The sequence below is a fragment of the Eretmochelys imbricata genome, chromosome 16 (assembly GCF_965152235.1).
Source record: "Eretmochelys imbricata isolate rEreImb1 chromosome 16, rEreImb1.hap1, whole genome shotgun sequence".
Classification (NCBI taxonomy): Eukaryota; Metazoa; Chordata; order Testudines; family Cheloniidae; genus Eretmochelys; species Eretmochelys imbricata.
Window position 1 is genome coordinate 16,149,914 of NC_135587.1, and position 21,835 is coordinate 16,171,748.

At 52.2% G+C, this 21,835-nt stretch overlaps 1 protein-coding gene across 1 annotated transcript in view; it reads left to right on the top strand.

Moving 5' to 3' along the window:
* NCS1 (neuronal calcium sensor 1) overlaps positions 1 to 21,835 on the top strand; it is a 93,593-nt gene that overhangs the window by 66,938 nt on the left and 4,820 nt on the right. Inside the window, exons 3-6 of the mRNA XM_077835852.1 lie at positions 17,006 to 17,144; positions 19,043 to 19,121; positions 20,070 to 20,158; positions 20,840 to 20,917. Of these exons, the coding sequence (XP_077691978.1) occupies positions 17,006 to 17,144; positions 19,043 to 19,121; positions 20,070 to 20,158; positions 20,840 to 20,917 (385 nt within the window). The remainder of the gene's footprint in view (positions 1 to 17,005; positions 17,145 to 19,042; positions 19,122 to 20,069; positions 20,159 to 20,839; positions 20,918 to 21,835) is intronic.

Sequence of the window (21,835 nt, forward strand, 5' to 3'; positions counted from 1 at the left end):
TTGGCAGCGCTCGGCCTGGGAGAAGGATTCCAAGTGGTGTAACTGGAGCCGGATTGTATGTCTAGGTGGTGGTTGGTGGCATTAGCTGGTCTTTTGTTAATCCACAGGCGGCCCTCCCAGGCTGTCAGCTGCCTTCAACAACCAATTTACATCCCTCGCAAACCTTTTCCGCTTTACCCAGAGGCCCCCTGTCCTTTCTGCTAACAATCCAGAGCTTTGAAAATGCCACAGCTTCTCTCCCTGTTTCCAAAGGGCCTGGACAGGCGGAATCCAGCATCGTCATTAAAAATCCTGACATTTTTGGAACTGCCCCAAAATGGGTTGCTTGGAGTTTGGTGCTAGAAGTGGGTGAAAGTTCAGGGGAGGTCAAGAGGTCAAGAGCAAGGTCAAGAGGAAAGAGCTCCTAAAATCTGACCTACAGTTGAATCCTGGTCCTGCCACTGCCTCCCTGGGTCCAGGGAGGTCACTGGGAGGGGGGAGGTTCAAAGGAGTTAGGGCCCCCATCCTCAAAAATATTTAGGCACCTAATTCCCTTTGAAACTTAATGGGAGCTGGGCACATAACTCCTGTAGGCACTTTTGATAACCCCAGACTTGGCCTCTCTGTGCCTCAGTTTCCCTGTCAGTAGAAGAGGATAATTGATTCTCATCTTCCTTGCTAGGGAGCTATGACAAATGATGGTTAATGGTCAGGACCCAATTCAGCAAAGCACCTAAACACATGCTGAACTTCCAGTCAATGTCACTGAAGTCGAGGGCACCGAAGCAGGTGGTGGAAGTTGAGGACATGGTTAAAGTGTTCTTTGGAATTGGGCCTCTGTTCTTTGACTGTGTTGTTGCATGCCAAGTATTTTAATAGTAATTTGTAATAATTACTTATTAACGGATCCAGGCTGATTCACACGTCACTAAGGAGACAAGAGGCTACCTTCCTGTTACTGAACCTGCCCCCTGGGCTGGGCAAAATGTTTGCAACCAACTTCAAAGACCTTGAAACATGAGGCTTTCACATCTCACTTGGACTTCACAAAATCTGTCTAATTTAATGAGAGCCCCCATCAGCCTCTAACTCGTCCCTTCCAATTCACCCCCCGCCCTCAGTCTGGCAGGGCGGATGCACCCTGCACTAGCAGGATAATAATAGTGATTCCTAGCTCTGAAAAAGCATGTGTCATCAGTAGATCTCAGAGTGCCTGACAAAGGAGGACAGTATCATTATCCACATTGAATAGGGGAGAAACTGAAGCACAGAGAGGGAACGTGCCTTGCCCAAGGCCACCCAGCAGGCCAGGGGAACAGCTGGGAATAGAAGCCAGATCGCCTGCTCCCCAGGCTAGTGCTCTATCCACTAGCCAACACTGCCTCCCATATGTGGCACAGCAGTGTCCCCTGGTGCATTACTGATGGGCAGGATTGAGAAATGGCTCCACCCACTCACCCACCCAGATGCTTGCGGGGCGGAGCAAAGAACGCAGCAGCTGCAGGGAGGCTGATCTCCCCCTCTGGGCGCAGGGGCAGTTGGACTGACATGGTGCAAGTCTGCAGAGCTATATCCCAGCAGACGTCTCCCGGAGCTGACCGTACCCCCTCATGGCCAATGGTGTGCGTGTAGGAGGGGAGAAGGATGCTGTGTCCTCCCATCTTCGGGCTGACTTCACAGCGCAGGGGGGAATCGATGACAGAGGCCACGTCCTGTCTGAGTACGCGGAATGGAGACTGCTGTGTTCCTGCAGCCACCACCAAGTGATTTAGACAAAGAACAGGGAAAGGCCCACTTGGAGTTCCTATTTCCCCAAAATATCCCCCCAAGCCCTTACACCCCCTTTCCTGGGGAGGCTCGAGAATAAACAAGATGAGCACAAACCAGCCTTGGATTTTTAAGACCCAAAAAACCCAATCAGATTCTTAAAAATCAGAACTTTATTAGAAGAACAAAAAAAAAGATAAGAGAACAACTCTGTGAGATCAGAATGGAAGATAACCTTACAGGGTAATCAGATTCAAAACATAGAGAATCCCTCTAGGCAAAACCTTAAGTTACAAAAAGACACAAAAACAGGAATACACATTTCCTCCAGCACAGCGAATTTACAAGCCAAAACAAAGAAAACCTAACGCATTTTCTAGCTACATTACTTACTAACTTTACAGGAGTTGGAGGGCTTGCATCCTTGATCTGTTCCTGGCAAAGGTATCACATAGACAGACAAAAACCTTTCCCCCCCCCTCCAGATTTGAAAGTATCTTGTCCCCTCGTTGGTCATTTGGGGTCAGGTGCCAGCAAGATTACCTTAGCTTCTTAACCCTTTACAGGTGAAAGGATTTTGCCTCTGGCCAGGAGGGATTTTATAGCACTGTATACAAAAAGGTGGTTACCCTTCCCTTTATATTTATGACATGAGGTCATGGGTGTTTTGCCTGCAAAGGGAGTCTATTCAAACCCATTCCATGTAACTCCACAACCAGCAGACAACTTTGATCTTATTAAGCGGTTCAAACCCCGCAGCTCGCCAATGTAATCAGCTGGGTTCTTTTCGGCTCTGCTTCTTTTTCATGTTGCCATATCTCCGGCTGTCGGCTCATCCGAGCAGCAGGGCTTTGCTAGGAGCTTTGGTTGCTCTCTCCTTGGTGATAAGAGAAATGAATGCGTCTATGATGGATTAACCCTTTCCTTTGCCACAGGCTAAGCCTTAAAATGTTGGTCCCTGGTCCCGCACTTTCTTCTTATTCATTTGTATGACAGTAGCATCTAGAGGTCCCAGCTGAGATTGGTGCCCTATTGTGCCCGATGCTGTGCAGACACAGAGTGGGAAACACTTCCTGCCCCAAAGAGCTTACAATCACAGAGGGGGAAACTGAGGCACGGGGAGGGGAAGTGACTTGTCCAAGGCCACCCATCAGGTCAGTGGCAAAGCCAGGACTGGAACCCAGGTCTCCTGAGTCCCAGGCCCTGCCCACAGGGCCACGCTGCCTCTCCCACCTGAGGGCAGGAAGTAAACAAAGTTGCCTGCCCCCCTATCTAGGGAACTAGCTCTGTGTTGAGCAAACCTTGGAGCGAATGCATGAAGGCACAGGTTCCAAGCGATCACAGAATCAACTGCTGGGATCCGCAGAGAAACACGGCACTGTAGCAATGGTATCATTTTACGGATCAGCATCTCTGCATCTCTTCTTTGGCTGCAGCACCTTGCTCCTTGCTGGCCATAGTTCCAAGCCTTAGTCCAGCCAGCTCATAGAGCAGTAGTTCCCTGGGTATTTCGTGCGCCTTCACTGTTCTCCTTAGAGCAGAGGTGGGCAAACTATGGCCCGTGAGCCACATCCGGCCTACGGGACTGTCCTGCCTGGCCCCTGAGCTCCTGGCCGGGGAGGCTAGCCTCCACCCCTCCCCTGCTGTCCCCCCTCCCCCGCAGCCACGCCGCTGCGCGGGCAATGCTCTGGGCGGCGGGGCTGCGTGCTCCTGCAGAGCGGCAGTGTGTCTAGCTCTGGCCGGGCGGCTGCCAGACATGCTGCTCTGAGCAGCATGGTAAGGGGATGGGGGGTTGGGTAAGGGGCAGGGAGTCCCGGGGGGCAGTCAGGGGACAGGGAGCAGTTGGATGGGCCAGAGGTTCTGCGGGGTGGGGGGGCAGGGGACAGGGAACGGGGGGGTTAGATGGGGGGATCCCTGGGGGTGGTTATGGGTGGGGGTCCTGGGAGGGGGCGGTCAGGGGACAAGGAGCGGGGGGGGGGGGGTTGGATGGGTGGTGGGTTCTGAGGGGGGCAGTCAGGGGGCGGGAAGTGGGAGGGGGTGGATGGGGGCGGGGGCCAGGCTGTTTGGGGAGGCAGAGCCTTCCCTACCCTCCATACAGTTTTGCGCCCCGATGTGGCCCTCGGGCCAAAAAGTTTGCCCACCCCTGCCTTAGAGCAAGGACATGGAGCTGAAGAAACTCCTGCCTGCTCCTGACCTGCTGTGAGACACCAGGCAACGGGGCAGGTCACTTCACATTTCTGTGCCAACGTTTCCCCTCCTAGCCTGTGTCCAGCTATTTGGATTGCAAGCGCTTTGAGACAGGGACTGTCTCCTACTCTGTGTATGTGCGGTACCTGCCTCAATGGGATCTCTAGGTGCTACTATGCCAGAAATGCTAATGGAGCGATGATTGGTTGGCACTAGCGTGCCTTAGCAAAGGGCAGTCCAACTGGCAGAAGCCCCAGTTAGCTCTATGCGAACAGAAGGGTCCCATCCATTCCAGCTGATGCTAGGAGGTTAGTGATAGTGTCTCTTGCCTCTATTTCCTTGTAAATTGCAAACCAGATTGCAGAAGACTCCCTGCACCCGGGACTCTGGGAACGTCCCTGTGGATTCTAATGTGTTCCCTGCCTTTGCCAGCCGGGCGATGCTCTGGATTGCCAGACATGCCGACTTTGCTAAGCACGTTGTCTCATGTTGTTCTTGGAAATGTGGAAAACGCTGAATGGTTACATTCCTCCGGGGAAGAAGAGAGCCCTGTCTAGAACTGCCTCGCTTTGAGCGTTTGCTGTAGTACACAAACCACAATGAAATTATGAGGAACAGCTTGTGTGCAGCCTGCAAAAAACGAAGGTGATGCCTAGTGCTTTGCTTCATATCCCTGGTGGGGAGCCCCTTTGGGTGTCTCTACACTGCATTATAAACCCAGGTCTGTGGGACTGGGACTTGTGACTCAGTGTTTCCAAGCCCATGCTCGAGCGTCCACACTGCATTTTAAACCAGGGTTTACAATTGCTGAACCTGGGTGTCTCAGCTGTGCTGTCACATCCATACCAGTACACAGAGCTTCTGTCTCGGGTTTGCGGCTTGAACTGCATCCACACTGCGAAATGACAGGGCTTGGACCCGAGTCACAGCAGGACTCGGGCTCTGACCCATCCCCCGTACAAGGTCCTAGGACCTGGGTACTGAGTGGTTGCTGGCCTGAGTCAGACTGATTTGTGTGTGGATGGAAGAGGGGGTGTGGACTCCAACCTGAGTCAGAGCCCGGGCTTAGTGTGCAGTGTCGACACATGATTTGTGCCCTCACATTCATCCCCAATGACTTTGCTCTTGTAAAAAATTAGTAATTGACCCTTATCTTTGATGTACTCAACAAACATTAACTAGACCCTCACAATATCCTCTGGCGCACCCAAGAGGAACTTTTGGAGGTGGGTAAACTGAGGCAAAGATAAGTGGTGACCTTCCCCAAGACCACACCACAAACCAGAACTGGAACACAGGCGTGACTGGCCATTAGTCTCGTGCCCTGAGCACTGAGAACATGCTTCCTTCTCAGAGCCCATTGCACTGAGGGCACGTCTGCATTATAGAGGCTACAGCTACCTACAACCACAGAAGGGTAGGTGGAGGTAACCAACCTTCCCAAGCGGTGGTAGCTAGGTCAGGGGGCCAACTCTTCCCTTGACCTAGCCACATCTACACCGGGATTAGGTCAGTTTAAGTACTGTGCTCAGGGGTGTGAATTTTTCACCCCTCCTCAAGTAACGTAGCTAGGTCAACCTACATTTTAAGTGTAGCCCAGGGCTGAGTCCTTTCCTCCTCGGGGAGAGGGTTGGGTTATGTTTTCATATGAATACAAAACAATCCCTTTCCCAGCAGGGAAATACACTAGATTCTGGGCAGTGTTGTGTATATTTGGGAGCTGAGCTCTGGGAGAACTCATTTCACTTACATAATTGTGTGTGTGTGTGCAGGGGTTACTTCCAGGGACTTCTTTCTAGCACGGACAGTGGGGAAGGCCTCTAAGGCAGCTCCTGCATAGGGCATCCCCAGTTAGATTATAATCCAGTTACACATTTATTACATCCAGTGTGGCCTGTTAATAGGAAGTGGCACCGGAGTGTATGTTCCATGTGGTGTTGGTAATTATGATGATGATTGTGCTGGTCGCATTCCGAAATCCAGAACTTAGTGATGAAATACTCTAACTGCAGACTAGAGATGCTAATAATACATTAATATTCATTCATATAATTTTTCTCACTTTATTTCCGCCCTACCCAAATAACTAAGTAGCCTCACATGTAAGCCTTAAAATGACCAAATAGAAGAGAAATAACTTGATATTTTCCATTCATATTATCACAGGAAGGACATGAGTTAAATCCTTGTTCTTCCGAGCATGGATGGGGAAGGATGGGTCAGTGGTTAGGTCTCTAGCATAGACTGGGTTCAAGTCCCTGCTCCATTACAGACTGCTGGTGTGACCTTGGGTGAGTCGCTCAGCCTCCCTGTGCCTCAGTTTCCCATCTGTAACCTGGGGATAATAGCATTGCCCTACCACCCGGGGCTGTTGTGAGGTAAATACGGTCCAGATGGGGAGGTACTCAGATACTGTGGTGATTGGGGCTAGGTAGGTACCATAGATCATGTCCAGTTCAAATGCTCCTGCTGCTAAGGCTCTGGGGTGCTGAGTGAACAGAGTTCTGTGGGAGTGGAGGCCATTCAGCAGCATGGGGGAAGATTGGAGGGTTCTGATGTGCAGACGAATGTGGCGAAGGGATCTTGCTAACCATTCAGGAGGTCAAGAAACTAGCACGGCTATTGTGTGGGAAGAAAAAGGGCTGGGAAGGAAGAGATCCTGAGGGTTTGGATGCGCAAAAGGCCTGCAGGCTGTTTGCATGTGGGTGGATGGTATGAGAAGGGCCTATGCAAATCCCCAGGCTGAGAGCCCCCGGTCTCTGCAGTTGGTGCATGCACCAGGCCAGGGCATGGAGCAATCTGCAAATACATCTAATCAGTTGTGGTATGAGGCTGTTGTGGGGGGCTCAGTTACTGTCTGCTCCAGCAGATGCAGGTTGTGGTGATTTAACAGGGAGGCTAACGGGCCACGCTCAGATGGTCTGGCTGAGTGCAGGAAGGACTGCACCTTCAGAGTTAACCCAGTCTCCTCCCATTTTGGCCCTTGTGCCCCATGGCAATCCTTCTTAAAACAAAGAAGGCAAAACTCTAGCACTGGTGCCTGGGGGTCGATGGTTTCAGAAAAGGGGCAGAACTTTGCTGAGCAGAGATGAGCGCAGTGCAGAAGACACATGGGAGTTTGGACAGAAAAAGATCTTCGCCTCATTGTTTTGATGTTTCTGTATTTATGGTAATGCAGATTGAAATCACGGTAATACTCGAAATGACCAATGAACAGCTTGACTGCATGTAATCAATACCTGGATTCAAGTGAGTAGTGGCTGAGATGGGGAAGGGAGCTCCCAAATTATAATCCCTGCCTTTATTCTGATTTTCTGTGACCTTGAGAGGGTCATGTCACTTGTGTGTGCCTCAGTTTCCCCATTGGTGGCATTTTCAGGCAGTATGATTTTGTCATTGCAGTGGAGGAATTTTCCAGCATGAGCATCAAGGGTTTTGATCATTATTGTTGTACACATGATTATTTGTATTATGGTATCACCACCTGAGCCCCATTGTGCTAGGCTGTTTATGCGCATACTGAGCGATATCCCTGCCCCAAAGAGCTTACAATGTAAACAGCCTAGACAGACAAACAACGGGAGGAAGGAAGTGCTGTTATCCCATTTTTGTGATGGGAAAACTGAGTCATCGAGAGATCAAGTGACTCGCCCAAGATCACATTGGAAGTGGCAGTGCTAGGAATTGAACCCCCATCCCTTGGAACCCAGTTCAGTGCACTAAACACAAGATCAGACTTCCTCCCAAAGAGTCCCACCTTGCAATCCCTTTTAGGATTCCCCCCGATCCCATATTTTTCAGCAATGTCTTGTTTTTTCCTGGCCGTGTCTGTGGTGACATGACATTTTGAGCAGCTTCCAATTGCACTGGGACATGTTACCCTTGCCTGCAGTCTCGTAGCACTCCTGCTGAGTGTGTCCTGCAGGACAAAACCAGGATGGTGATAACCTACAGACCCCAGCAGCAGAACTCCCCTCTCTTCGGTCTTGCCTGGTGCAGAACTGGGTTTATCTTTCTTTCCTAACTGCTGGCCATGGCTCTGAGGCCTGTGTGCTGTGGGTAAAACTGCACCTAGAGGATCTGCATGAAAGAGCCTAAAAAATGAGACTTCTATACATCACCTGGGCCTTTCGGAACCTCCCATCTTCCTCCTCGTGTGCTCTCTGCCTTACACTCGGTTGCACAATAATTTCCCCAGGGAAGCGGTGGAAGCTGCAATGCTTGGCATTTCAAACTAGACTGGACAAGATCCACTCGAAACATTCTGCAGGGGATAATCCCACACTGGCCGAGAGACAGCTGGTTATTCTCCTGCCGCAGGGTCCTTTCCATCCCTGACTCGTGTGATTCTGCATTTGTAGTTAGACGCTTCCTGGCACCTGCCATTTGGCCTCAAGGCTCAACAGTTAGCAGGTGGGCTGGACTTTTGTTTTCTTTGCGTTGCTCTGGGGAGCAGTGAGCAGGTATTTGTCCCTACCTGTCATTGTGTTATCTCCCTATCGGTGGCCCCACAGAGTCTCGGGACCTCTTTGTCAACCTCCTCCTAGCCCTGGCCAAAATGGCCACCTACAAAACCAGGGAGAGGAGGCTGGCCGACGGGTCTCCTGCGACTGTGGGGCCTGTTTCCGCTCCTCAGTCCATTCACGCATCCAGGCAGAGTTCCCCTGGGCGGCGTTCGCTAGCTCCCTTGACGCCTTCAAGGAGCAGTGGGCGTTGTCCAGGGTTCTCTGCTCGGTGTCCCCATCAGGTTCCCTTCGTTTAGCCCTGTGACCTCACTCCTGTTCCTGTTATCTCCTTAGTTGTCCCACACAATTATTTGGCATCCCGGACCTGTGGATCTTCCCCTTAGGCTAGTGGGAGGTCCCTTCTTGGATCCCAACAGGACTGTGCTATCTGGCCCTTCGGAAGCCTCATGCAGTCTGAGGTGTTACAGCCTCTCGTTAAAGCAGTGCTGTTTTTACAGAGAGCAACAGTGACCTTTTAGCTGTAGGGAAGTATGTGCCTGTGTATTAAAGTCAGAAAAACCTCCAGAGAGCTAGACGGGTTCAAGGTGGTGCTCTACAGGTGATGCATATTGTAACAAATCCATACTCATCTAGGATATTATGCTGTGCACCGTGGATGCTTATAACCTCACCGCAACAGAAGGGACGGAGTTCAGACTCTTCTGCTCCAAAACCACATCCTTCTGTCACTTGAACTAAAAGAGAATCTCTATTAGGTGCTAGCAGTATAATCCAATGAAGTGAGCTGTAGCTCACGAAAGCTCATGCTCAAATAAATTGGTTAGTCTCTAAGGTGCCACAAGTCCTCCTTTTCTTTTTAAGGCCTACTATGACACACAACTAAGCAGTTCTGATTCCATCCAGTAGAGGGCAGTATGCACATGCACATAGAATCATAGAATATCAGGGTTGGAAGGGACCCCAGGAGGTCATCTAGTCCAACCCCCTGCTCGAAGCAGGACCAATTCCCAGTTAAATCATCCCAGCCAGGGCTTTGTCAAGCCTGACCTTAAAAACCTAAGGAAGGAGATTCTACCACCTCCCTAGGTAACGCATTCCAGTGTTTCACCACCCTCATAGTGAAAAAGTTTTTCCTAATATCCAACCTAAACCTCCCCCACTGCAACTTGAGACCATTACTCCTCGTTCTGTCATCTGCTACCATTGAGAACAGTCTAGAGCCATCCTCTTTGGAACCCCCTTTCAGGTAGTTGAAAGCAGCTATCAAATCCTCCCTCATTCTTCTCTTCTGCAGACTAAACAATCCCAGCTCCCTCAGCCTCTCCATTAGCCAGTCTCCTTGCAATATACTTTACTTTTTCATTTTTTAATTAGATTGAACTCACTCCATGCTCTGCCCCATTCTGTCCTAAGCAGAATGCAAACCCCAGTAATATTCGAGTTGAACTTTCAAACCAGTGATATTCAGAACAGGTTTGCCCATCCCTTAGACCCCATCCTGCAAGCTGTCTTTGTGCTGATCTGTGGATGATCAGGGCTGGGATGACACATACAAGAGGAAAACACACTGCTTTTAACTCATGATCATCAGGGCCAGGAACCCCATTTTTGTCACCCTGCTGCAACCAGTGAAAATGTTAAAGAGACCCTGATGATGTCTTGTAAGATTCCTTTTCCCCACCCTTCCACCACCTGTACGGGGGAGCTAGCAGGAATGGGAAGGAGGTTATCTAGGGTAATCTCTGAAATGGACAGGAGTTTACAGAGCCACTCAGGCAATGAAAAGGAAACCCAGCATGCTTCAGTGATGGCTGCAGTGTTCATCTGCGCTTCCTTTCCTGTAAATATTATTCTAATGCTGGCTGCCGCACTACCTAAATCAGAAAGAACTGCCGGCAAAAAGCAAGAATGAATAAACATTTCTGTCCTTTGTCCCCACTGCCCCTTTTGCAGCTTAAGATTTATAGCTGCCTTGGTTTGTCTCCATCTGGACGGGGGCCTCATGGGGCAATCATTCAAGGCCGCATGGTGACAGGCAGCTTACAATGTTAACCCCGTTCGAGTTGTGGACCAGGGCAGTAGTTCTGAGCTATTGACTGCTTCAGGAGGGTGCTGCATGGCTGTATCCAGTTCTAATGATCGGGGGGTGGGGGTGTTAATTAAGGGATCCATCTTATCCATTTCTCTCCAGCATCTTTGCTCACTCTGTTCTCATGGTACTTTACCTACACATGGTGTAAGACACGGTGAGACTACTAGCTAGCACATCACAAAACGTTCTCCTGGCACCGCTCCTTGAGTTCAATGAAGCCAGGGTGGATTTCACCCAAAGTCTCACAAACCCCCTGTTACAGATTTGGTCAGGCTCCCCTTTACTGTCCACCCCCAGACTGCTGTGAGGGACATCTATGGCTCTGGGTCCCTGGAGTCCCCCAATGGTTTAAGCTTCTGGGTCTTGAAATAAGTCCAGGCACTGCCCCACTCTTGGAATCCCTAGGCACATTCTTGGGGTGCAGCCCCTTTGGCTAGTGCCCCATCCTGAGAACTAGAACCCGCTGCCAATCCCCTTGGGGTGCAGAGCTGACCTTCCAGTTCCCCCAGACTTACACACCTGGTCCCAGAAGGGTTTGCTGTGTAACCTGCTCAGGAGGTGCACAGCCATGGAGCATGCTACACACTCAGAGCCCAGAGCCCAACACATCATTGCTCTTTTATGTAACGCACAATGCACAAGAGAGCTCAGATCATTTAGAAAGCTACAAACCTCTTAACCACAATGCCCCCCACGTAGTGCACCCTGCCCTCGGTGACACTCTGGGCTCCAGACAGCTGGCAGGGCCCCCCTGCTTCTTATAGGCCTCTACATGTTGGGGTGCTTCTCCTGCATGGAGTCTTCTGCCCACTGCTTCTGAGACTTTCCTCTCTCCTGCAGTCTGCCCCCAGCCCCTCATTGCTGTGTGACTCTCTGTTTAAACCTCTGCCTGGTCACCTGGCCTCTTTTGTTCTGCTCCTGGTAAATTTCCACTGCTCCTACTTCCCCCCCGTCCCTCCCAAGGGGTCAGATAAAACTGGTGTTCCCAAGGATGCAGCTGCTCTCTGGCATAATATTGTGAATAAATTACCCTCGTTTACAGCGAAGTACTTTCTCTTTGGCCTCAGTCTGGAGTGCAGCTGCTGTGTGTCCTGTCAGCCATGGTGGATCCACAGACTTGTAGGCTTTCCATGGTGCAGTAATTTCATGATACAATTTCATAGTATCAACCTGAATTCACAAATGGTGCAGACAGATTCCCAGCTACCCACTCCCCTCCACAGAGGTATTGTGAGCCCCGTTTTACACAGGTTTGTCCGGCATCATTTCATGAGTCTGTAGTGTCCAGGAGAGAACTCAAAAGCCCCTCTCATCTCCACACCCCCTCAGTTCTGTAACTTAGTCTATTTGCTGAGATGCGGATGTTGGCCAGTGTGTTTATTCCTCTTCCATTCTTTTCACTTCTCCCTCAGCGAGAGCCATGGGGGGTGAAATTGAATGATTCGTTGCTGTAAATGTAATGAAAGGAAAAGCTCACTGAACTGTTCTGAGGGATTTTCACGGTTTTGAAAGGAAATTCTAATGGGATGTGACTGAGAACAGTAATGAGGCTGGAATGGTTTAATGGCTGTCGCTGTTAGGAAATGCAGAGCAAACGATCCTGGGAAAGTTCTGCTTCCCAGGGGCAGCCTCATGTGATGGACAAGTGCATGGGGGTCCCGGGGAACCCATCCACATGAAGGGGGCTATATGTACACCGGGGAACACAGCTAAGAGTTGGGCTCTGGACACTTTGCCTGGCGGTCACACCCAGTATCCAAGCATATGTAATACATGGACCCAGGGACAGTTTCTGCTCCCAGTCACACTGATGTACATTCAGCGATAACCCCATTGACTTTGATGGAGTTGCACCAGAGATCTGTCTGTGACCTGGGTGCCTAGATGACACCTGCGGGGATGCTAGGTGTTACCATTGTCCTAGGTGGTAAAACGACCTGAGCTCTGTCTACGGGAGTGCTCCCGCTGGAAGATAGCCTAATGCAAGCCATTCCCTGCCTTCCCCCTTCTTGGCTTGACCCAGGACAGGGGCTGCTGTTCTCAACCCGCGGGGTCCTGGCAGAATGGCCAGGGCGCGTTCTAGGGGCACTGTTAAAGCCGCATCAAGGCTGCCCAGAGGACTGGGAAATGCACAAGTTAATAGAGCCGTGGCGTGTCTGGGGTGTTTCCTATTCCTGATCTGCTGGTTTGATGGTTACTGTTTTCTCTTGTTCACAAGGGTATCCAGGGTGGGCCCTTTAATGTCTCTCTTATAACCTTAGCTACGTTCAATTCCCGATGGGCAGAGATTGTAACTGTGCACCGTAACCTATCCTTAACCTAATTGTTGTTATTAGTTTGAATTTTGGTCGCACCGAGAGGCCTCAGCCGAGATCAGGGCCCCATTGTGGTAGGTGCTGTACATACGTACAGCGAGAGACAGCCTCTGCCCCGAGGAGCTCACAGTCTAAGAACAGGGTCTGGATCATGCCTGAGTGTAAGGCAGATGTGCAAAGCAGTAATTATTGCCCTCTCCACCCCCTTGCAGAGCCCATGTCAAAGCACAGCCCAACCCTGGGAGCATGGGGGCAAGGCTCTCCTCCCCGCCACCACCCAGGAACAACCCAGGATGGAGAGGGAGCAGGCAGCAGGAAGACTTATGGCTCCCCCTTCTCCCCCTGCACCACCCAGTAGTGGAACACACCCGACTCCATAAAAAGATGGTGCAAATTATTTTTAGAGCAGGGAGCCCTGGGAAGACTATGGCCTCTCAGAGGCACAGCGCCTCCTGGTGTTCCTCGCCTATGCACCGCCCCTTCCTACGGTCTGTCTGCTAACAGCACAATCCAGCCCAGAGCTTTAGTCTGTGTGCAGCTCGCTAAGCATCCTGCCAGCACCCATCAGCGAGTGCCACCGGCCACAGGCAGGAGTTTCAGTTCCATTAACACCGCCGTTGAGAATAATGCCTTGCTCATTCTGGAGCCAGCCCGCTGGGCATCCCAGATCACCTTGGTAAGGTGGCGGTATTCTTCATTGTGCCTTGTTGCGCCGAAGGGGCGTAGCTGGGAAACTAACATGTTTCAGTGGTAGAGAAGCACAGATTTTTTTCCGTAGGAGCTCAGCTGCGTACATAGAAACGCAGGAGGGCCTTCTGCACTCTGCCTTCTGCTCAGTAATGCCTTCGGGGGGGGGCGCTCAGGGGGGATACACAACCACCCTGGTTCACTGGGATTGGAGCTGAGCAAAGTATTCCCAGGAGACGATTGATGGGGTGGACTTGGACACGTTTCCCCATCACAAATTACCCACAAGCACACTTTGATCTCAGCCTTTCCCATGACCGGATTCCAGCCTGCAGATTGCCCCTGAACCATTCAGGTATTTGCTGTCCCTCAAACGTCAGTTCTGCTCCCACACTGGTTGGCACTCAAACCCAAGGCCATGCCAGCCCCTCTGCCGCTGTTGCACCAGCATTTGCACATTTGCCCAGCTATCCAGGAGGCTTTCCCTTTCCGTGGGCATTCTTGCAAACACATTTTTCCTTGCATGGCTCTTTGCGGAAAGCAAATGAAAGGGACTGCAAATACCATCAGTCACTGGACTGATATTTGTCACCTATATTTGTCCAGTTGTGGTTGGATCTGTAGGAGGGGAGGGAAGATGTTCTGTCAAACCAGCTGCATTAACAGTACTGCTGCTCAGCTCTGCCATAGCACTTCCCAGCTGCAGGGTTTAACTCACTTGCCAGGCATTCGTTAAAGCCTCACGCCATTGCTGCATAGGAGATATTCTCCCCCTTTTACAGATGGGAAACCTGAGGCACAGAGCATTGACGGGACTTGCCCGAGGTGTCACAGCAAGGCAATGGCAGAGCCCAGAATAGACACCAGATCTCCTGACTCGAGGCCCTGCGCTTGCTGGAGCTCAGGAGAAAGAGAACTGAGCTGCGTCGCTCTGCTGAAGTTGTTGCAAGGACCGTAGGGGAGGGCATGTTTTGGGGAGCCCTTTCAGTCATCGACCTCAGCCCACAAGCACCCTTTGGTATTGCAGGGAATCAGAATGTTTCACCTCCTGTTATAACATGGAAGAGTTAGTCAATATGATGTCTTCTTAGGAGGATGAAGTCTTTCGTCCTTGTCGGGAGAGCAGAGTGGTCCAGTAGCTGGGGCATAGTGCTGTGAATCAGCCGACCCAGGGTCTGGTCTAAAATGCTGCCAAGGACTGCTGTGATGCTGTGTGCCTCAGTTTCCCCATTGCACAGACGTGCCTCAGTTTCCCCATCTTGAAAATTTGCCTTGGCTTCCCTAGCTTGAAAATGTGCCTCAGTTTCCCGTCTTCAAAAGGGGATAATGATCCTGACCTCCTCTGTAGAGTGCCTTGAGAGGCATGGATGGAAAGCACTATTTGTCAAACGTTAATCACTATGGTTATTTTATGTATACACTAAGGACTCCCCAACCAAAATGGCCTGGAGCAGCCTTTCTGAAGATACCTGGCCTTTTCACTCCACTCGCAGCGCTCCTGTTAATGTCAGTGGAGTTCTGTGTGGAGACCGGAGGAAGTCTTTGGCCTCTTGATATTCTGGTGCGGGTACAGAGACTTGAGGTAACTGTGGTGCTGTTGTGTTAGGCCGTAGCTGCATTAGAAGCATTGCAGCATCACGACTGTACTGCACCGACGTAGCACTGCAGTGTAGATACTTATTTCAGCGCGAGAAGAATTGTTCTGTTACCCTAGGGGCGACCCCACTGCGGCTTAGGTTGGTTAAACTACATCTCTCAGGAGCGTGACTTTTTCATACCCCTGAACAACACAGCTGGGGCAACCTCCTTTCTTGTACTTGTGGCACCTTACTCCTGTTCTTTTTTGCGGATACAGACTAACATGGCTGCTACTTGGAAACCTCCTTTCTTGTGCAGACCAGCTCTTAGACTGTTGCCTTGAGACTTTCCTGGTAACTGCCATTAAATGAGTATATAGAGCAGCAGCGGATACCGGGCACTAGCATTTCAGGGCCTAATCTGAGCAGATAGATAATTACATAATGTACCCCAATGCCAGGGCTGTGTACATGTAGCTTTAATTACTTACAGTGTTACCGTAATGCGCGTATTAGAATCATAGAATATCAAGGTTGGAAGGGACCTCAGGAGGTCATCTAGTCCAACCCCCTGCTCAAAGCAGGACCAATCCCCAATTTTTGCCCCAGATCCCTAAATGGCCCCCTCAAGGATTGAACTCACAACCCTGGGTTTAGCAGGCCAATGCTCAAACCACTGAGCTATCCCTCCCCCCCCAAGTTATTAGTGATAAGCTTGATATTCTGCTCTGCGAGGTCCCTGGACTAATGCTTTCAGCACTTTTCATCTTGCAAAGCACTTTACAGATGTTAACTTAGCTTCGCAAACCCTGCTGTGCTCCAGGAAAACATGGCTGTAACCTGTCAGTATCAAAGCAAGGATTAGTACTCCGGCATTGCCGGTCCCCAGCCCTACGTTCAGATCACTAGATTGGTGGGCTGCAACCCCAGCACTAAACACTAATAAAAATACTCCTTCATCAAGCAGAAGATTTGGTCGCTGGGCTAGAACTGCTTGTGATAAAAATTAATACCTAGCTTTTGTATAGCACTTTCTAGCTGTAGAGCTCATTGATCCACAGATTACAGGTGGGGAAACTGAGGCACAGAGCAGGCACATGAATTGCTAGTAGGTGCAGGAATAGAATCCAGGCCTCCTGACTCCCATGCCCTGACCACTAGACTAGACTCCCTTCTTTAGACACACATGTCTGGACTGGAGGTGGGCTTGTGACACTCTGTAGCATGCAGAGATGGAGCAGGAGACTAGTAAAGTGTGAAATACATTGCCAGTGTGGTAGGATTGTAGCATCGAGGAAGGGGATTGGCCAGTTAGGAACAGCTCCCCTTTGAACCTACTGTATTGTGCTGTGTGCCAAGTGCCCCCCGATGACTGCATGTGCAGAGGAGGGAATGGCAAGTGAGGTTTCTGCCAGGACGAGCCCGCCAGCTGGAAATCCTCACGGGAGAGACTTGGAAACCTCAGGAGATCGCCAGCTACTCCCTGCTTCTCTTTGGTTCTTCTGGCTGCTTGCTGAGTTGGTCAGCGCTGTGGAGAGTCAAGATTCAGCCTGGCGCCAGCCTCCAAGGGACGCGTGGCTGAGATCCGAACGCAGCACCGCGTCTCTGCACCAACTGCTGCTACCAGATGGGCGCCTCCTACAAAACACCAGTTGTCTTGTCACTGAACCGCGCAGGCTACGGAGCTGCTCAGGAAACACACACACCCTTTTAAAAGAGGGGGGAGGACACTGGCCTTCAGGAATTTCTCACTCTCTGGATGTGCTGTTTGTAATGGCAGAGAAAGCTCAGCCCTGGGGGAAAGGAATGGGGCTGTAGAGATAAGCACTAGCATAGCAGAAATGGCCTTAGCTGGGTCAGTGGAGGGGAAGGTGGGTGTGACGTGCCCAATCTACCAGTTACTAACTCTTCTTTCTTTCTTTCTTTCTTTCACAGGTACAAGGGCTTCATCAAGGACTGCCCCAGCGGCCAGCTGGACGCAGCTGGCTTTCAGAAGATCTATAAGCAGTTCTTTCCCTTCGGCGACCCAACGAAATTTGCCACCTTCGTTTTTAACGTCTTTGATGAAAACAAAGTAAGTGGGTGAATGACAGAAGCTGAGCCCCCCTGGCCCTCCGTGCGCACCCCTCTCACGCACCGGGAGTTGTGTGGTTTAGGGTGCCATGAAATGTCTTATACAGTGACAGCCGCTCACTGGTCAGTTCTTGAGTGTGAAAATCCAAGCGGTCGCTTCCCGGGGAGGGAAATTTCAAGCGGAGAAGCTTTAGCAGCAAATCCCCACGCTCGTTCTACTTTGTGATTCTGAAGGGCGAGGCGGATAGTCCACGAAGTGCGGAAGAGGGAAAAGGAGACATTTGGTGCTGCTAACAGAGGCCCATCAGGCAGGCCGTCCCTTACCCACTAAAGCCGCCAGAATTACCCAGAGCTGCAGGTCTGACATTGCTGGCCAGATCAGGCTTTTTACAGACAAGCTGCAGCGGAGAGAAATGTTTGTAATTCCCTCCTCCTTTCTCTCTCGCCTCTGTCCTGGTGGCTACGACCCTCTTCCCTGTTCCGAGGGCGAGCTCCTGGATTGTGTCAGACTCCGTGGTCGCCTGGCCACCAGCGGTTCTCTTTGCGCAGACAGAGTTGCTGAGGAGACAACCCTGGAGCCCTGCTCTGCTGTGGCCAGTCAGCAGCAGCCTTTGCCAGGAGCCCTCCCGCCATTTTGCTTGCAGAAGGGTTCTTGCTCCCATCCAGTAATTCCCCCGTTTGTTTTTCTTCTGCAGACAATTTCACGGGAGAGAGATAGAGACCCTGTCCTAGTTCCAAGGCACCTCACCACCCCATCCCTCAGCTGCAGTTCGTTCTGCCAGGACTTGTTAAAGTTGTTGGGTGGGGGAGAGGACGCTCACTCTGTACATGTTCCCCTCCCCCCCGCCCCGCCCGACATCCCTCTCCTCTGGTCACAAAGGGGATGTCTCCATTGCACACTGAGCCTGGGTCGGCGGGACCTGGGCTTGTGGACTCAGTGTTTCCCTGCCCACACTTGCGTGTCCCACTGCATTGTAAGCCTGGGTTTATGATTGTCAGCCCCGGGTCCATATGGCACTATGCCAGGCTTCTCACTTGGGTCTGCGGCTTGAGCTCCGTACACACTGCAAAAGGACAGGGCTTGGACATGAGTCACAGCAGGACACAGGCTCTGACCTTCCCCTGCCCCCCCAGCAGGGTCCTGGGCACTTGCCGAGTCAGACTGATTTGTGTGTGGACAGAAGTGGGGCTTGGGCTCAAACCTGAGTCAGAGCCTGGCCTTGGTGCACAGTGGAAACATTCCCTAAGTTACACCAAATGTAGACTGCCTGGGCCTGTTCCCCACTGCCTTGTGCACCGTGTCTTCCTTCACAGATGCGCAAAGCAAGGGTAAAATGCTATCAGATCGGAATGGCACAAGGCAATAGCCGTTGAGACTCTGTTACATGCCCACTGATGGCAACGTAACTTGCACCATGTCTCTTCTGGATTTGGCCCTGGGATTGGAATTCACAGCAGAGAAGGGACCAGTGAAACTCTGCTCAGAGAAATGGAATTGCTCCACCAGTCGGGAAACCAGGGAGCTGCTCCCCTTCCACAGAATCAGGTGCCTGCCAGTGGATTCTGGTGCCCAGCATCCTGCCCCCTCTCTTACCAGCTGATTAGTCCCAAAGCACCAAGAGTAACTGGAACTGTTACTCTACTGGACCATAGCTATGGTCAGGGGGTCACCTGAACAAGATCTAGTGATGGAGCCCCATGAGCAGGAATGCAATTAACCCTGCTTACGCCACCACAGTGAACCAGCAGCGCAGCGTCTGTATGGAACAGGCCTGTTTGGGACTCCACATGTGTTTGCATGCATGATTCATAGGCGCGGCACACACGTGTAACAATACAAACCTCGGCCCCTGTGCTTTTGACGTCTGTGTCACTCTAGAGCTCTCTTTCCCTTCTCAGGATGGGAGGATCGAGTTTTCGGAGTTCATCCAGGCGCTGTCGGTCACGTCCCGAGGGACCCTGGATGAGAAACTGCGGTGTAAGTACTCAGCTCAGTTTGAAGCAAGGAACGGCGTCTCTCTCTGTCCCCCCACTTCTGCTCTTGAGCCCAGAACGGGTGCAGAATAGCAAGAGGCAGCCATGCAGTGAGCATCTGCCCAAGCAGGGAAGAGCACTAGAGAGGGGTCTCACTGGGTATGTCTAACCTGCACCCGGGAGCGAGGCTCCCAGCCAGGGCCCACAGACTGGAGCTAGCGGGACTCCCACTCGCCTGCTAAGAATAGCGGCGTGGGCGTTGCTTGAACGCTGGAGCTGGGGCTGAAGCTGGGGCTCTCAAGCCCTGGCACCGCTCTGCGGCGTCCGAGGCAGAACGTCAAAGCAACGCTCCCACAGCTCATTTCCGTGTGCGAGGGTGAGTTCCCCTGGCACAGACCTGTGGGCTCCCGTGGGGAAGCTCGTGCCCAGTTGCAGGGCAGAGCCTTGTTGTGCCAGGGCTCTGTCTTAGGGTCTCAGTGCAGGCGTTCGCATCACACAGCCCGAACTGAAATGGGGGGACGCTCGCTGGGGTGCAGGAAGGGAGGCTCCCAGAGGAGAGAGCTGGGCGTTAACTTACTCTGCGTGCGGTAAGGTACTTAGGAAACCTGGCGGACTGACAACCCGGCAGAACAGAGCCTCTCTTTATCCACAGGTCCAGTGCAGGCATTAGCAAGGCAGGGCTCCCCCTTGCTACCCCTCTGCCCCCAACTTGAGGGACCTCGCCTGGGGCGTGGGGGCTCATCTGGGCCTCTTAGCTGAGACTGGCCAGGGAGTGCCAGTGATGTCTGTGCCCTGGGAAGTGGCCCCCAGGAGATGGCTTGTTCCTGGCACAGACAGGCCACTAAGGGCTGACAGACTCTCACTGCCAGCCCAAGCTACGTTCACACTGGGTGCTGCCTACCCTCTGGCTCCCAGCGCTTCCTCAGCTATTCAGCATCACTCTTGGTTTCAGGGGCGTTTAAACTGTACGACTTGGACAACGACGGGTACATCACGAGGAACGAGATGCTGGACATCGTAGATGCTATTTATCAGATGGTGGTGAGTGTCGGGGGGAGGGGGAGAGGACGCTGGGGTAGAGCGCGCTGCGGTCCCCCTTGCATTCAGATCCATTCCCCTGAGTGCAGCAGGCCTGTCCGGGAGTCAAATTAGCATGGCTCCGATGGGCAGAGTGGGGCAGGATGTGGGCAGCCCCTGTGGCAGGTCACCCCCCCTGCTTTTGTGGATATGTTGGAGGGGGTTGAGGTGGGGAAGAGCAGGGCAGCCTGCTGGCTAACTCGTCCCCCTAGAGAGCAGAGGTGGCTTCCGACCTGAGGCTCCTGCCGTGAGCATGTGACCCCCATCAGCATCACTTGGCTGCCAGCTGGCTGCGGGAGGCTTGTGTTCCCACCCTGCCTTCCCAGACTGCTGCAGCCCCAGGTCCCAGTGCTGGAATCATTTGCTCCAAGTGGGGGCAGGGATCGGATGTGGCCCTTCGCTAGGAGTCTCTTGTGACTGGGATGCACGTGAGGTCGGCTGAAAGGTGCCTGCGGTGGAGAGAGCAGGCTTTCCGCAGAGTGGACGGAGCCGCCCAGAACTGTCCTGAAGAGGCTCAGCTCTAGACCGGGGCATTCTTCCCCTAATGCACAGAGAGAGAGTGAGACCCAGACACCTAGCACTGAGGATGCAGCCCAGCCACAAACAGTAAATGTGTGTAAGTTACACTCTCTCCTGTCCCTACAGGGAAACACGGTAGAGCTTCCAGAAGAGGAAAACACACCTGAGAAGAGAGTGGATCGGATTTTCGCTATGATGGACAAGGTGAGACTCGATGGTGACTCTTGTGTGTTTTCTCCTCACCTCCAGGGGGCGGCGGCTGTTACAAGCCCCACTCTTCCATCTCCCAGACTAGGTCCCGCTCCCCCCACAGGTGCTATGTACCATGAAACCCACCGACCTGTAGTCGTCTCCTCTCACTGTGGACACAAAATCTCACCTATGCAGCTTGCTCAAAGCTTCTGCATGGGCTGGTGGGAGCCCCAGCTACTCAGGGCCTCTCATCATTGGGTATGACATGGCACCACATTTGACAGTGAACCGTTAGTCCCTGATCTAGACTGGGCCCAATGGAGGGGAGCTTTGCCTTACAGTTCCTTCCTGCTTCCAGCTTCCCCCTTGCCTGTGAGCGTGGATTCTTGACCCCAGGCTGGCCTGACCAGGTGTGGATGTGATGGGTGATCTCGTTCCAATGCAGGGCTGAATCAGCAGAGTGCTTAAACCCCAGTGAAGACTTCGAGCAAAGCCTGGGCTTGAGCGCTTGGCTGAATCAGCGTCTCTGGCAGGCTGGCACTTTGGGCTGGACTCAGCCCTGCTGGACTAGAGAGGTGTCACGCCCAGGGGTGAAGTGGGATTTGCCCAGGTGCGTTTCCATCACCGCCTACCCTGGGGGAAGGGCAGCCTTTGTTTCTACTGCAGGGCCAGAGGAGGCTGCTGAGTGGACCAGCGTATCTATCCCCTTAGCCATAACCCCACCCCAGCCAGTGTGGCCAACTCTCCAGGCCTACTCTTGCCCACTTGGCCCAGTTAGGGCTGCAAAGGCCAGTGGGGCGGCTCCAGAGGAACACGGTGCCCTTCGAATCCACTCCTCAACGTGCACGTGAGGCAGTAGAGAATTGGGATAGATATCAGGGATGGGACAGAGTCAAGGGGGGCCGGGTCCAAATCTGAATTTCCGTGGAG